General features: G+C 41.5%; 1 protein-coding gene across 1 annotated transcript; it reads left to right on the top strand.

The window, feature by feature from the left end:
- On the top strand, positions 1–9,148 carry taf3 (TAF3 RNA polymerase II, TATA box binding protein (TBP)-associated facto). Its single transcript, XM_085282617.1, has 7 exons — positions 1–365; positions 721–963; positions 1,385–3,219; positions 3,322–3,404; positions 4,239–4,512; positions 6,630–6,736; positions 8,083–9,148. The coding sequence occupies exons 1-7, from the start codon at positions 200–202 to the stop codon at positions 8,195–8,197; spliced, it is 2,823 nt and encodes a 940-aa protein (XP_085138743.1). The 5' UTR covers positions 1–199; the 3' UTR covers positions 8,198–9,148.
- The last annotated feature ends 3,669 nt before the right edge of the window (positions 9,149–12,817 follow it).

The raw sequence follows: 12,817 nt of genomic DNA, 5'->3' as shown, positions 1-12,817 counted from the left end.
TCCGGGGATGGGTCTATCGATGGAAACAAGATGGCGACTCTGGCAAAAGCGCCAATATATTTACTGAAGTAGATGTCCATATTTAACCGTGGTAGTGGGTTTTCCCAAGCCCTTCGGGGCATTCCGCGAAACATGACGAGCGGGAGCATGTTTTCCAAGAGGAATTGACCGGGATTAATATCGTAACAAAGTCAGCGAGATGTGCGAGAGCTATGCCCGCTCGCTGCTGCGTGTCTCGGTGGCGCAGATCTGCCAGGCTCTGGGCTGGGATGCGGTTCAGCTCACTGCGTGTGATCTGCTGTCCGATGTGCTGCATCGGTACATCCAGCAGTTGGCTCGGGTCTGTCATCGATACTCTGAGTTGTGTAAGTGCTTTGTTTGGTTCTCTTATTACTTTTTTAGCCTGTAAACTCAAAGTAGTCGATCACGTTGTTGTTAACTGACTCTGCAGCTGGCGCCCCCTAGCAAGCAGTTAATATGTCAGAAAGTACAGTAGGAACACAGCAAAGCGACTTCCCCTGTATTGTTATTATTGGGGCTATGCTGCTTTGCATCTGTTTTCAGTGTTAAAAGTAGCCGATCTCACGAGTATTGGTTACTTAACTGCTGTATAATCTATAAAATAACGTCGCGTGCCGACTGTAAACCTGTTGAGCATCACTTCTTGTGTGTGCAGAGTGAGTGCTGTGGTTTAATGACAACATTTTTGATCCATTTCAGATGGAAGAACAGATCCAGTACTGGACGATGTCAGCCAGGCTTTCAGACTGCTAGGAGTGAGTCTGAGTGAACTGGAGGACTATGTCAACAACCTAGAGCCTGTGCCCTTCAGCCACCAAACACCGCTCTACCCTGTTAGCAAAAACAATGTCCTGCAGTTTCCCCAACCTGGAGTTCGAGATGCAGAGGAAAGGAAAGATTACATTCCAGAGTATATGCCACCTCTGGTCTCCTTACAAGAAGGTCAGTATAATAACTTGTATAGTATTAGCTATATGACCATTACTTTTTAGTGTGCACAGGCTGAAAGTTGATAGCAAAGTGGAATCAAGTCCTCTCTAAATCCTATGCAAATAATATAGCATTATAATTAAGTTTATTGCAGGGTTGTTACATTAGACTGTGATGTAACACAGCAGATTCGTAAAATAATCTTTTACGAATCATCTTTTTACTTTGTAGACATTTTATTGTGTTGTAAATTTTATTTTAAGTTGCTAAAAATAAGTGTAAATGCATCAATTCACACAAAGTGAAATACTTTTTTAAATACCCAAATATATTTAAAGTCAAAAGTTCAAACTAAAATCACACGTTTATGTTGTAAATGTCATGTTGTGATTGTCAAAGTTCTTAGTTCTGTTTTTTATCTCCTTTACTCTAGAAGAAGAGGAGGAAGAGGTCCCCCCTGATATGGGTACTTCAGCTGAAGCTATGCAGGTGGCACTGGAAGAGGATGAGGAGGAAATAGATGAAGATGAAACAGTCAACGATGAAAATCATCCACTAAAGAGGCACCTGGATAGTCCTGATGCAGCTATGGGCATGATGCCTACCTCCAAGAGGCCTCGGATGTACCCTGGCCTCAGCCCAGAGTGGGGTCTTGAGCCCAGGGAGCCTCTTACGTCTCTCAACCCTCAACGTGTTAGTCCAGGCATTCTACCTTCTCATGACAGCCTGGACCCCCTGTCACCTGAAATGCCATCTGGTACCCTGCCTTCTTTTAGACCTCAGCCCGTAATACCAAAACACTCTGATCAGAAGGCCCTCACTGCTCCAGCAAGAAAGCCTAAGGTGTCTTCCCCTGGCAGACAAAGGACTAAGTCTCCTAAAGGGGTTATTCCTGTTCCGGTGGTTGGCAGTCCCATAAATTCACCAAAACCATCTAAGGAAAAGAAAAAGTCTCCAGGCAAGACAAAGAGTCCTAAAAGTCCCAAGAGCCCTAAAATGGCCTCAGCTAAAGCCCCCCAACCTCAGAGCAAACCAGATGTCATGCAAAAGTTACCGTTGTCCACACCGAGTGAGAGCATGGGCAAAGACAATATTCATTTGCGTCAGAACATAGAAGAAAGGGAGCTAACTGCAGGCCCTTTCAAGAAATTAGAGCCAGATAATAGAGCAATTGAGGATTCGATTGACGCTGTGATAGCTAGAGCATGTGCTGAACGGAAACCCGATCCATTCGCGTTCTCCTCGGGCTCTGATTCGGATAGCAATGGATTCTCCAGTCCCAGGAGACTGACTATTATGGAGCCGTCTACACCTAAAGGCCCAATTGGTGCCGGCATCTTGTTAAAAGACACGTCAACACCACTTCACCCTCTGCCACACATAGGCCTGGGGAATTGGACGATGGATGATTCAATCAACGAGGTGATTCGAAAGGCCAACCAGGGGGGGCCATCTGCCCCCGCTGTACCCCAACCGGCAGCAGATTACGTGTCATCCGGATCGGCTTCACCACCTACCCCTGAACCACTCCTCAAGGTGTTTGAGGAGAAAAATAAGATTGTGTCATCAGTAGATGTCAAGAAGAAGCTAAAGAAGGAGCTTAAAACTAAGATGAAGAAGAAGGAGAAAGACAAGCCGAAAGATAAAGACAGGGAAAAAGATAAGAGTAAGCTAAAAGAGAAGAATAAGGACAAGAACAGGGATAAAAACAAGGAGTTTTCTAAAGATGGGAAGATGCCCTGGAAGGAGTTTGGGGTAAAGGACGAGGAACTTTTTGTTCCACGAGACTTCCCCCTGGCTGAGGGCTCAATCAAGATGAAGTCAAGAGATGGGGACAGCTCTAAAAAGGAGAAGGAGAAACATAAAGACAAAAAGAAGGATAAAGAAAAAAGTAAAAAGGACAAGGATAAGAAGGACAAGGGGAAAGATAAGAGCAAGGACGACAAGCAGAAACAATCTACATTATCCCCCTTTGGTCTGGGTGATGTCCCGCCACTGTTTAGCCCGCATACCTGTCTGCGCGTGCCCTCAATGCTGCCTCCTTTGGCCCCAATCCTCCAGGAGAAGGAAATAAAAACCAAGGAGAAGGACAAAAAGAAAGACAAGAAAGAGAAGAAGAAAAAGAAGGACAAGGAGAAAGACAAGGAGCGGGAAAAGGCCAAAGAAAAAGAAAGGGAAAAAGAGGATAAGAGGAAGGAAAAGGAGAGGGAAAAGGAGAAACGAGAAAAGGAAAAAGAGAAAGAGAAGGAGAGAATTCGACTGGAAAAGGTCAGTTTGTATTTACGTCTAGCATACCTTTTGTTTATTGTTTTTTGATTTTTCTGTATGTTGGCGCCACAAATATTTCTATTATCCTTTGTGTCTCTTTAGGTCAAAATAGACACTCCAGCACCTTTACCGTCTCCGGTCATTCCCAGACTGACGCTCAGGGTGGGAGCAGGTCAAGACAAAATGTAAGTACTGATTAAAGCTTTCTAGTGCTACCTCTGATAATGTGTTTTTATGTCACACAAAGAGTCTTTACAGTTGACGGCCGGTATTCATGGGGGTTAGGGTCCACAACTGCCCGTGAATAGCTGAAATCCATGAATACTTCAAATCCTTTCTAAAAACGTTTATAACTGCCAATTTTATTAGTTAAAACACCAAGTATACCTTAAACTATCATCCTAAAACACTTCATTTCAAAGTCATCTTACAACGCGTCTTTTATGAAGGTCTCAGGCATTTCGCAGCCGCTTCCGTGTCTGGCGATGCAGATTTCCCCATGCAGAGAAATATACTCTTTTTTTTTTTTCTTTTTTTTTCATTCATAAAAAATGTATTTAGTCACGAAAATAATTGAATAATAATAATAAATGAGAAATATTTTAAATACGCTCTACAGAAAAAAATCCATGAGTAGGTAAATTCTCTGGGAATATTTGGGAGTTACTTTCCGCAAAACAATCTGTGCAAACTGAACCGCGGATAGGCCTGTGTTGACTGTACTTCTTGACCTATGAAATCTTACTTTTTCTGGCCTCAGTGCTTTTTGGTACTGCCTGAAAGGTATCTGTTAAAGATCTATTCATGTTTTTTGTCCATTGTCTCATTTTTGATTATATAAATTCTGTTTGATGAAGTTTTATCAGCTGGGTGGGTGGGCCGCTGTGCTCACAGCTGCAGCTGTTTACCTTTGATGATCACATTGAGTTAATTAATTTAGTTCTACCTTAAAGAAGACTCTTATAAAAAGAGACTGTATGAACAGAAGACATCTCTAACTTGTAACTCTCTATCAACAGTGTCATCAGCAAAGTGGTTCCAAATTCAGAGCCCAGCACGCCAGCACCCAAGACCCCTGCTACCAAGTCAGGACCTGGCAATCGCCCTCGGACACCGCCGCCACCACCAATGCTGCCGCCAGTCATACCCACGCTTCCGCCAGCTCCCTCGCCCCTTCCACCTGCTCCACCCCCATCATCGTCTTTAATTTCCCCGCCCCCTATACTCCCTCCTGCCGCCTCCGTCAAAACACCGGTCCGCAGCGTGGTAACTGAGACCGTCAGTACTTACGTGGTAAGTGCCCAGGATAAAAATATTTGTGCATTTAAGAGCTTTAGCTTCACCAGTCTTTGTTTAGTGTCCATGACATGCACATTAACAAGAACAGTCTGAAATTACATACCTGAATATCAGGCTGCAAAATCTATATATGAATTGAATCCCTGGATCCAGCTCATGAAAGTTTCTTAACCCTTGTGTGGTGTTCATATTTTTGTTACTCAGCCAGTGTTCATGGGTCTGGTGGACCCGCTAGAGTTTTGGCTTTTGAAATTAACACTATCAAACAATTTTATGTTAAATTACTCAACAGATGTTCACTTCATCCCAATTACAAACCATATGAACAGCAAACATGGTTAATTTTTTCCCTTTACCTTTGTTAGATCATATTTATGAATTAATGTGCTTCTCGTTTTTTGTTTTTCTATAAAATGTTATAAAAAAATCAGTTATAATCAAGTGGAGTGAGTGGAAAGACACAACACATTTACACGTGAAGCAATATGTTTCACAACTAAATGGGATCAGCTGCTCATCAATGGTGACATTAGGCCCAGGGTTGTAAAACAGGGGGAGGTGGTGCACACACTTATCCCACACTGTCCTGATGGCAGCTAGCTTGTCTCTCTGCCGTCGAGCTGGTCTGTCATCTCGGTTATCAAAACGGATAATCCTGGAAATTTTGTGGAAGTTTTCCAGAGACACTGATGCACGGAAAGGTTCGTGCCGGTTTCTCCATCCCACAGGGATTCTGTCGATTCCCCTTTGGACCTGAAAACTCCTGCAAGGATAAGAACCCCAAAGTAGGCCTTTGGGGTTCTTAGATGAATTTGGTCCATCTCCTTCCACCTCTCTCCAAAAACACACCTTCCTTCTAGATTACTGCAATCCAGAATAATTTTCTGGATGGAATCTGGGATGAAAAGCTCAAATGAAGACTTGATGTCCTGCACATGAGTAACTGTCAGCCGTGTTGGCCCTGGCTTATCACAGTAACAGCTCTGCATTTCTTGGGCAAGAAGACCATCCAATTTCACCAGTTATTGACATCCATATTTCTTCACTTGCTGACTGGTGGGCTTGTTCTGGTCCTGGAGCTGGCTGCAGATGGGGTACTCGTCTTCGTTTTGTTACTAAATGGTGCTCAACCTCATCCTCTTCTTCAAAGTCACTGTCAGACTCTGAATTTTCAGAAATGTGAAATATTCTGAAACCTCTTTGTCAACATCATCATCCGAAGCCCCTCTCTCTTCCAAAATCAATTGGATGGCCCTCGCAGCAGATAATCTTTTGCCATCTTGATCAGTTGTGATAAAGAACCACACTGGCAAAGTCTTATTTATAGTATTATGCCCCTAATTAGCAGGAGGGACAGGGAATGAGAAAATAAAATTTGGATCCCTCAAGAAAGAGGGTAAAATGTGTGGGAATGTAAGAGCAGACAACAATGTTGCAACTTTGTGCGGGAGCAGGAGGGGAAGAAAACACTATCAGCAGCACCAGAAAGGAGGAAGACAGAGTGTGGGAACACAGGACCTACACTTTCAACACTTTTATTAGACCTGGGTCCAGTGGACCCGAACACCTTGTATGTAATGTAAATGCGTGGGGGGAGGTACAGTATGAGGTCATTGAAAATTAGTTCGGATTTATGTTCTTCACAGAAAATAAGCCAAAGCCAATGAATTTCAGGTTGAAAAAATAATTAATTGTTTCATTTTTCTTTTGAAAAAAAGTGAAAACGGGTCTCACAGACCCGAACACCATACAAGGGTTAAGAGTATAAAGATGTTGCTCCTGTTTTGGTTTTTGTTTTTTCAGTTTGATCTTGAAATATTAAAGAGGGCTTTAAAAATATTTTATGGACTCCACAAGCTCTAAAAGCTCTTCTAATGTTACCTAAGCACCGTCTGTTGTTTTCATGAATCTGTCTTTTTGATGAACCCCACTAACCAGACACACATCCTCCTTGGCAAAGGTAGTTACACTCAAGATAAAACAGACTGTTGGGTTATTCAGCGTTTTGGGGGGATTTTTTTCATTATCTGTTTGTGTCATAACTATATTTTTTTTTCATTTGATTGCCTTTGACATGTCACTAAAGTTTTCTCCTGTGTGTAACAATCAAGATTCGAGATGAGTGGGGAAACCAGATCTGGATTTGCCCTGGATGTAACAAACCTGATGATGGCAGTCCCATGATAGGATGTGATGGCTGTGACGACTGGTATCACTGGTAAGAGCTTTACAACCCTGTATTTTCATGACAAGGATGGGTGCTTGTACTAATTCTTAATCTGCTCTTCCACTTCTGGGTTCTTATTTGCATTTTTAATGCATTTATATGTAATTCACTCTTGTCACTTTGGTTAATCTGGGGAAATGTGGTTTCTGGGCGTCTGTAATGGGACCTTTTGATAAAAAAATATCAGCACAGCCCCATTAAAAATCTGTCAAATACTGTGTATGATTTACAGCAGCTGATTAAAGGTATTTGTATGACTGAGACATAGTGTGTTTGGGATCGTAAAAAACAGAAAAAGTTGTTGCTGCTGTTGAATCATTCGTCCTGCTGCTAACATTCCTCAGAGGTTATGATCCATGTTGACACGATAGCATAACACAGTTGCCTCAGATTTGTCTCCCAACAGATTTATCTCCCCACCACATCCCAACGGTGCTCTATTAGATTTAGATCTGGTGTCTGTGGAGGTCATTTGAGTACAGTGAACTCACTGTCATATTCAAGAAACCAGTTTGAGATGATTTGAGCTTTGTGACATGACACGTTATCCTGCTTGTGTAGGAAAATCCCAGTAGATCTACATTTTCTGAAATACTCAGACCAGCTCATCAGTCACCAAAAAACACGCCACATTCAAAGCCACTAAAATCAGCATTCGGGTGCTCCATTTGAACTTCGGGAGGTCATCTTAACAATGTCTACATGCCTTAATGCAATGAGTCGCAGCTACCTGATTGGCCGATTAGAAATTTGTGCTAATGAGTAGTTGAATAGGTAGTTGAATGCGTATGTAATTAATGGGCCTGGGTCCACATTACAGTAGGGGGAAAGTTGTTTCTGTGTTTGTATCATCTGTTTTTGATTTGTGAAAATCCAGGAAATTGTGCTAAATGCTAACGGTACATTTATAATCATACAAAATAACAGAAGCACTGTATCTTTCATGTCAACTGATAATTCGAGATCAATTTTTTTCAGACATATGAAACACATAATCAGTCTGAATATGTTTGTCAGTGAGCTGCTGATTTTTTTTTGTAATTTAAATGCATCTTTTATTATCAAAAAGTACAACAATGACTGAATGACCTGATTTCCAGTAATGAATGGCATCCCCTCACATCTCCTTGGGAAGTCTGTAGGTGGTTGAATTTATTAAATGCCAGAAACCTGACAGGATGAGGCCTAAATAAACAATATGTGTGTTCCTTTTAATTTGACATCAGTGTCAAACATAATGTCTTCTAACCAAATGGGGCTAAAGCCTCATAGGAATATGACTGCATTCTCACCATTTCCTCACTAACCTCAACTCTCTTCTTCTGTAATGTCCTTAGGCTTTGTGTTGGGGTCGTCACAGCGCCCCCTGAGGACCAGCAGTGGTTCTGCGTTAAATGTTCCAGCAAGAAGAAAGATAAAAAACACAAGAAAAGGAAACACAAACCGCATTGAGACTATGCAAAAGCACATTTTGGACTGTTTTGGACTAAAGCCATCAATGAACACTCATGGCACTGCTGTAAAATTTAAAAAAAAAGCTAAAGAAAGCTAAAATTATGGCTGATGCAAACTTCTGAGGATTTTTTTAAAGATGTCAGCCACGATTCATTGTGAGTTGGTAAGAGGATAAAAAAAAAAAAGGATTCAACCAGCACATAATCAGCCTTAGTTCTCATGTGGTCCCCCCCCTTTTTTTTGCCTATAAATTGTTTATTTGTTGCTTTTGGTTGTCCAATCTTGGAGATCTTGTCTGTGTAAGGAGACCATGGCAGTTTCTGTCAAATCAGAGTTAAAATTTCTCAACAAAGTGGAAGAAAGAAGAACAGCTGTTGTCTTTTTTTCTGTTTTCCCTCATGTTGCCAAGAAATGGCATGACCTTTGTGTCAAGCCTTTCTTCCAATTTTCTGCAGTATCACTGAAATGTCATGTATATAAATGATTGCATCAGGCATGTATAAATGTGTAAATACCAACTTCCAAGCCAAGTGCATTTTGTTCTTAGGATTATTGACTCAAAAATCCATTTTCAGATATTGCTTTTTAAATCTACTGATTTTTCTGTAATTTCTGTACATTTTTTTTAAATTTAAAGTTTGTATTTTTATTTCCCCCCCCCCTTTCCCTTCATATGGAGTAGTCCTGGAGTTATACTGTAGCTGTGCTTGTAATGTAATTAATTTCACTGAGATTTGAATATTAAAGATGAATGGTCTGTGTACTCACAGACTTTAACATGTCAATCTCATTACCATCAAAACTTTACCCAACTCACCTGTCCAACCCATCCATGCATCCTTGATTTTTTTTTTTTTTTTTGTTCGACGAGTGCACGCTTTCAATTGTTTTGGGGTTGTTTTTTTTGCATTGGCTTTATAAGAAATAGATTGGAAATATTTTATCAAACCCAGTTTCGTATGTTGAATTTTGTCCGTGTTAATTCACTAATCCAGGATCCTCCCTTGCAGCTGTGTTACTGTTACCGTTACACTGAACACTGAAGGTCACCTGAGCGATTTTGTGTGGATCAGTTTGTCTGCTACAAATGGGGATATTTGTAGACTTGCTGCCTTTCCTCGAATGACCACACGGTGTCAATCTTCGTGCACAGAAACCGGCGCCCTGCTCATAAGGCGTGGACGACGAGACAGCCTCGTGCAAACCGTGTTCCACCACATCATAAATGTAAAAAAGCTATAACTGCTCTCTTAGGTAATGCATTTGGGATCTTCTCAAACATGCCTTGAAAGGAAATCGTCTCTAAAAGCACTGTCCCTTGTAAGACACCCTATAAATGACAGTAACATTTACAGCCATTCAGAAGCTATTAAGGTGGGTTTCTGTAGGGGGGGGGGGGGGGGGCAGGTAGTAAAACATCCTTTGCAGAATTATCATTGGATGGTAATTTTAGAACGTGGGCTCTGCTTGTCTTGTGTCACTTTTTCCATTCTTTGAAATTAAACATTGCAATGAAGCCTCTGAAGGAGGAGGAAACATATGTAGCAGAAGCGGATTACCAGTCATCAATGACTTTATATACTGAGATGTGAAACATCTTCATACGTATCTGCTGTAATGTGCTTCTGCATCATATATTTCTGGGAACAAGCAATACCAGTGCTGTCCTTGGCATTTTGGTGCACAGGTCATATTTTACAGAAAAGTAATAGTATATGAAAACCTTTGAAAGGGCGTAGAGAAATTCTGAGGTCTGAGTTCAGTGAGTTTTAAAAAAAATTTATTCAGCATTGTGCTGGCAGTTGGCTAATGAAGGCTGTGTTTTTGAGGTGGATACCCCAGCATTTCTGTTTAGCATCTGCGATTGATTCATAGACTGAATATTTCAGTTCAGTCCTAATTTAAGTGAAGAAGAAAGTGCTACACACATTAGAAGAGCATCTCTGAACACACAACAAGTAAAAACTTGAAGCACGTGATCTACAGCAGCACAAGACCACATTGGGTCCCACTCCTGTCAGCTAAAAACAGGAAACTGAGGCTACAATTCACACAGACCATGAGCATTGGTCATCTAGTCTGATGACTCTCAACTTCTGCTGCAAACATGAAACTATGGATCCATCCCACCTTGTATCAATGGTTGAGGCTGATGGTGGTGTAATAGAGAGGGGGATGTTTTTTTAGTACACCCATCACTCCTTAGTTCCCACTGAACATTGTTTAAATGCTTACCTGACAACTGTTGCTGACCATATCCATCCCTTTATGACCAAAATGTACCCATCTGCAGATTGCTCATTCCTGCAAATTATTCCTGCAAATGAAGCTTTGTACACTGTACTCAAACAGCGTATAAATCTTTAAATCCTTGATGTTTTGTGGACATAGAAAGCAAACCTGACTCATTCACCTTTAAACGTGCGAATATTTCCTCCTACTTATCCACTCCTTTCTCTTTCTTGTTTACTCCCAAATTTGGAAATCTACTCAACATCTTCCGATAACAGAATGAAAGAGGAAGTGGAAAAAATGATGCGTGACAGAAGAAAAGGGAAGTAAAATTACTTCTGTCCATGCAAAATAAGCTGACATTTCAATGTGGTATGGCGTTTTTAATCACACCAGGCGCGTCCAGTCATGCAGGTCATTGTGGGAGGAGAACTGATGTGTGCTAAATCTGTAAAATCAAAGTAGTCAAACTGAAAAAAAAATAAAAAGTGATTGTTGAGATGGAAAAATCAAAAGATCAGACTGTATATGAATAGGAATTTCATTAACAGTGTCTGCCTTCAGCCTGTTGGTGCTAAAACGTCAACTCCACTCAGGTTTTGGGTGTCTCTTTCCCTCATCAAGATGGTGTCAGGTCTCTTGCTGTCAGTGCCTGTTGCTAGCATCTGTTGGATCATAAATTTTATTGCCCAGTGCCTGCAAACACAGAATTTTGCTATTAAAAAAAGGCCTAAATCTCTATTTCTTATTATTAGATATTAAAATTTTTAACCGTGGTGAATAGGTAACAAACAAGTTATGATGCCGGGGGAGGGGGGGGGGGGGAGCTGTGCCCGCTTGTAACCGTTTGAAAATTTGAGTGTCAAGTGTGACTTTAAAGTCATGCTGCCAGCGTGTGGTGTTTGCACTCGAGCAGTGTTCACCGAGCTGTGACAGTTTCAGTTTTAACCTGCAAAAACACAGACAGAATTTGTCTGTGCAAATGGTCCCGAGGGAGGCCAAAAGTGGCAAAAGAAGAAGAAAAAAAAATGAAAGTTGAGGTTGCTTTCACTGTTCAGGCCACCTGCAGTGCTTTCACCATGTGCTGTTATTCAACTTAGTACATGTCAGGCATGAATGCATTTTGTTTTTCAGCCGCAAAATGCACTGAAACCCAATAACGCTCCCTTTCAGAGCAATACTCCTTGTTTCATATATCATTCCCATGCCATATTACTACACCTCTGTCACCTCTTTTCAGTTGTCAGCGATTAGCACGCAGGCGTTATTGTACTGTACACTTACTGTAGGTGTTCATAGCAGAGCAGCAAGAAAATCTTTCAGTTATCCTCGTGCTCGGTGGCTCTGACTAGTCACGCTAAGCAGCATGGCATCATAAAGGCCTGGATTTCAGCACAAGTGTTTAAAATATTCAGCAGAAGGAGCGGGGCTGAGATGAAGAGGATTTCGTGCCACGATCAGAAGAAGCAGAGAGCCCGTTCATGCTGCTGTACTCGACTGTGATATCAGCACACACTGGCATGACCCTGTTTCAGATGACTTTCCTACTTAATGTCATATTACCCAAGCGGGACACAACACCTACGGGAGGGGAAGACCTAGATTGAGTTCCTCCTGGGTTTTGGTGAAAAGAATATTGCAGTAAATTAGTTTCAGATATTTCACCTGATTGGTCCATGGCAGCACAAACATTGGCTGAGAGAGTACGAGAGAATGTGTGCAGGAGCTTAAAAAAAAAGCTGCCTTGACTTCTTCATTTTCCTATCTAGATGGCTCCCAGCAGAGTGGAGTGAACTTTGTGCCATGCAAATGATAAAACTACACACTTTTGATAAAAAGCTGCTGGGTCTTTTCAACATGCTCTTAATTCTCATGGTTGGGGTTTCTGGTTTTTAAATCGACTGTGGAGAACCTTTGTTTTGTAGAATTACATACCGGCACATGTCATTTGTGCATCGGTGTTTGCGTTATAATCTAAAACACAGTAGGACCACAGTTTTGGGCTGCTCAGTGAACTTCAAACACTCCAGGTACTGGAGGTACACTCCAGTACCTGGAGTGGACAATAAGGGGAGTAATGTCATCTGTCCTTATTTCACAAGTACCCACACTTACTTAAGTGTTTGCTTATATTCTGGCAGCCTATCTTTATCTCTATCTACTCAATTATAGTAATGATGTCAGGCTGTCATAGAAAGCGCTCTCGCTGTCACAAACAGGTCGGTAACCAGACAACTCATGCATAGTGTGATATGCACATGCTCTCACTGCCTGGAGAGTGGTTATACTGTTTATCTCTAGTATCTGCAGGTGCTCAGACAGAGCATTTATTGATAAAATGAGTTGTGGTGGGCGCAGGTGTAGGATGCTAGGCTTGATCAACCA

The sequence above is a fragment of the Mchenga conophoros genome, linkage group LG7 (assembly GCF_057382185.1).
Source record: "Mchenga conophoros isolate Kocher_MC1m ecotype Shallow Benthic linkage group LG7, M_conophoros_male_GT1.1, whole genome shotgun sequence".
Lineage (NCBI taxonomy): Eukaryota > Metazoa > Chordata > Actinopteri > Cichliformes > Cichlidae > Mchenga > Mchenga conophoros.
Note: the sequence above shows the minus strand (reverse complement) of the source record. Positions and strands in the feature narration are given on the sequence as shown.

Excerpts from the sequence above, each read along its gene's own strand:
- taf3 (XM_085282617.1), top strand. The coding sequence starts at position 200 with ATGTGCGAGAGCTATGCCCGCTCGCTGCTGCGTGTCTCGGTGGCGCAG. Across the intron at positions 366-720 it reads TCATCGATACTCTGAGTTGT|ATGGAAGAACAGATCCAGTA; the intron begins GTAAGTGCTTTG and ends GATCCATTTCAG. Across the intron at positions 6,737-8,082 it reads TGTGACGACTGGTATCACTG|GCTTTGTGTTGGGGTCGTCA; the intron begins GTAAGAGCTTTA and ends TAATGTCCTTAG.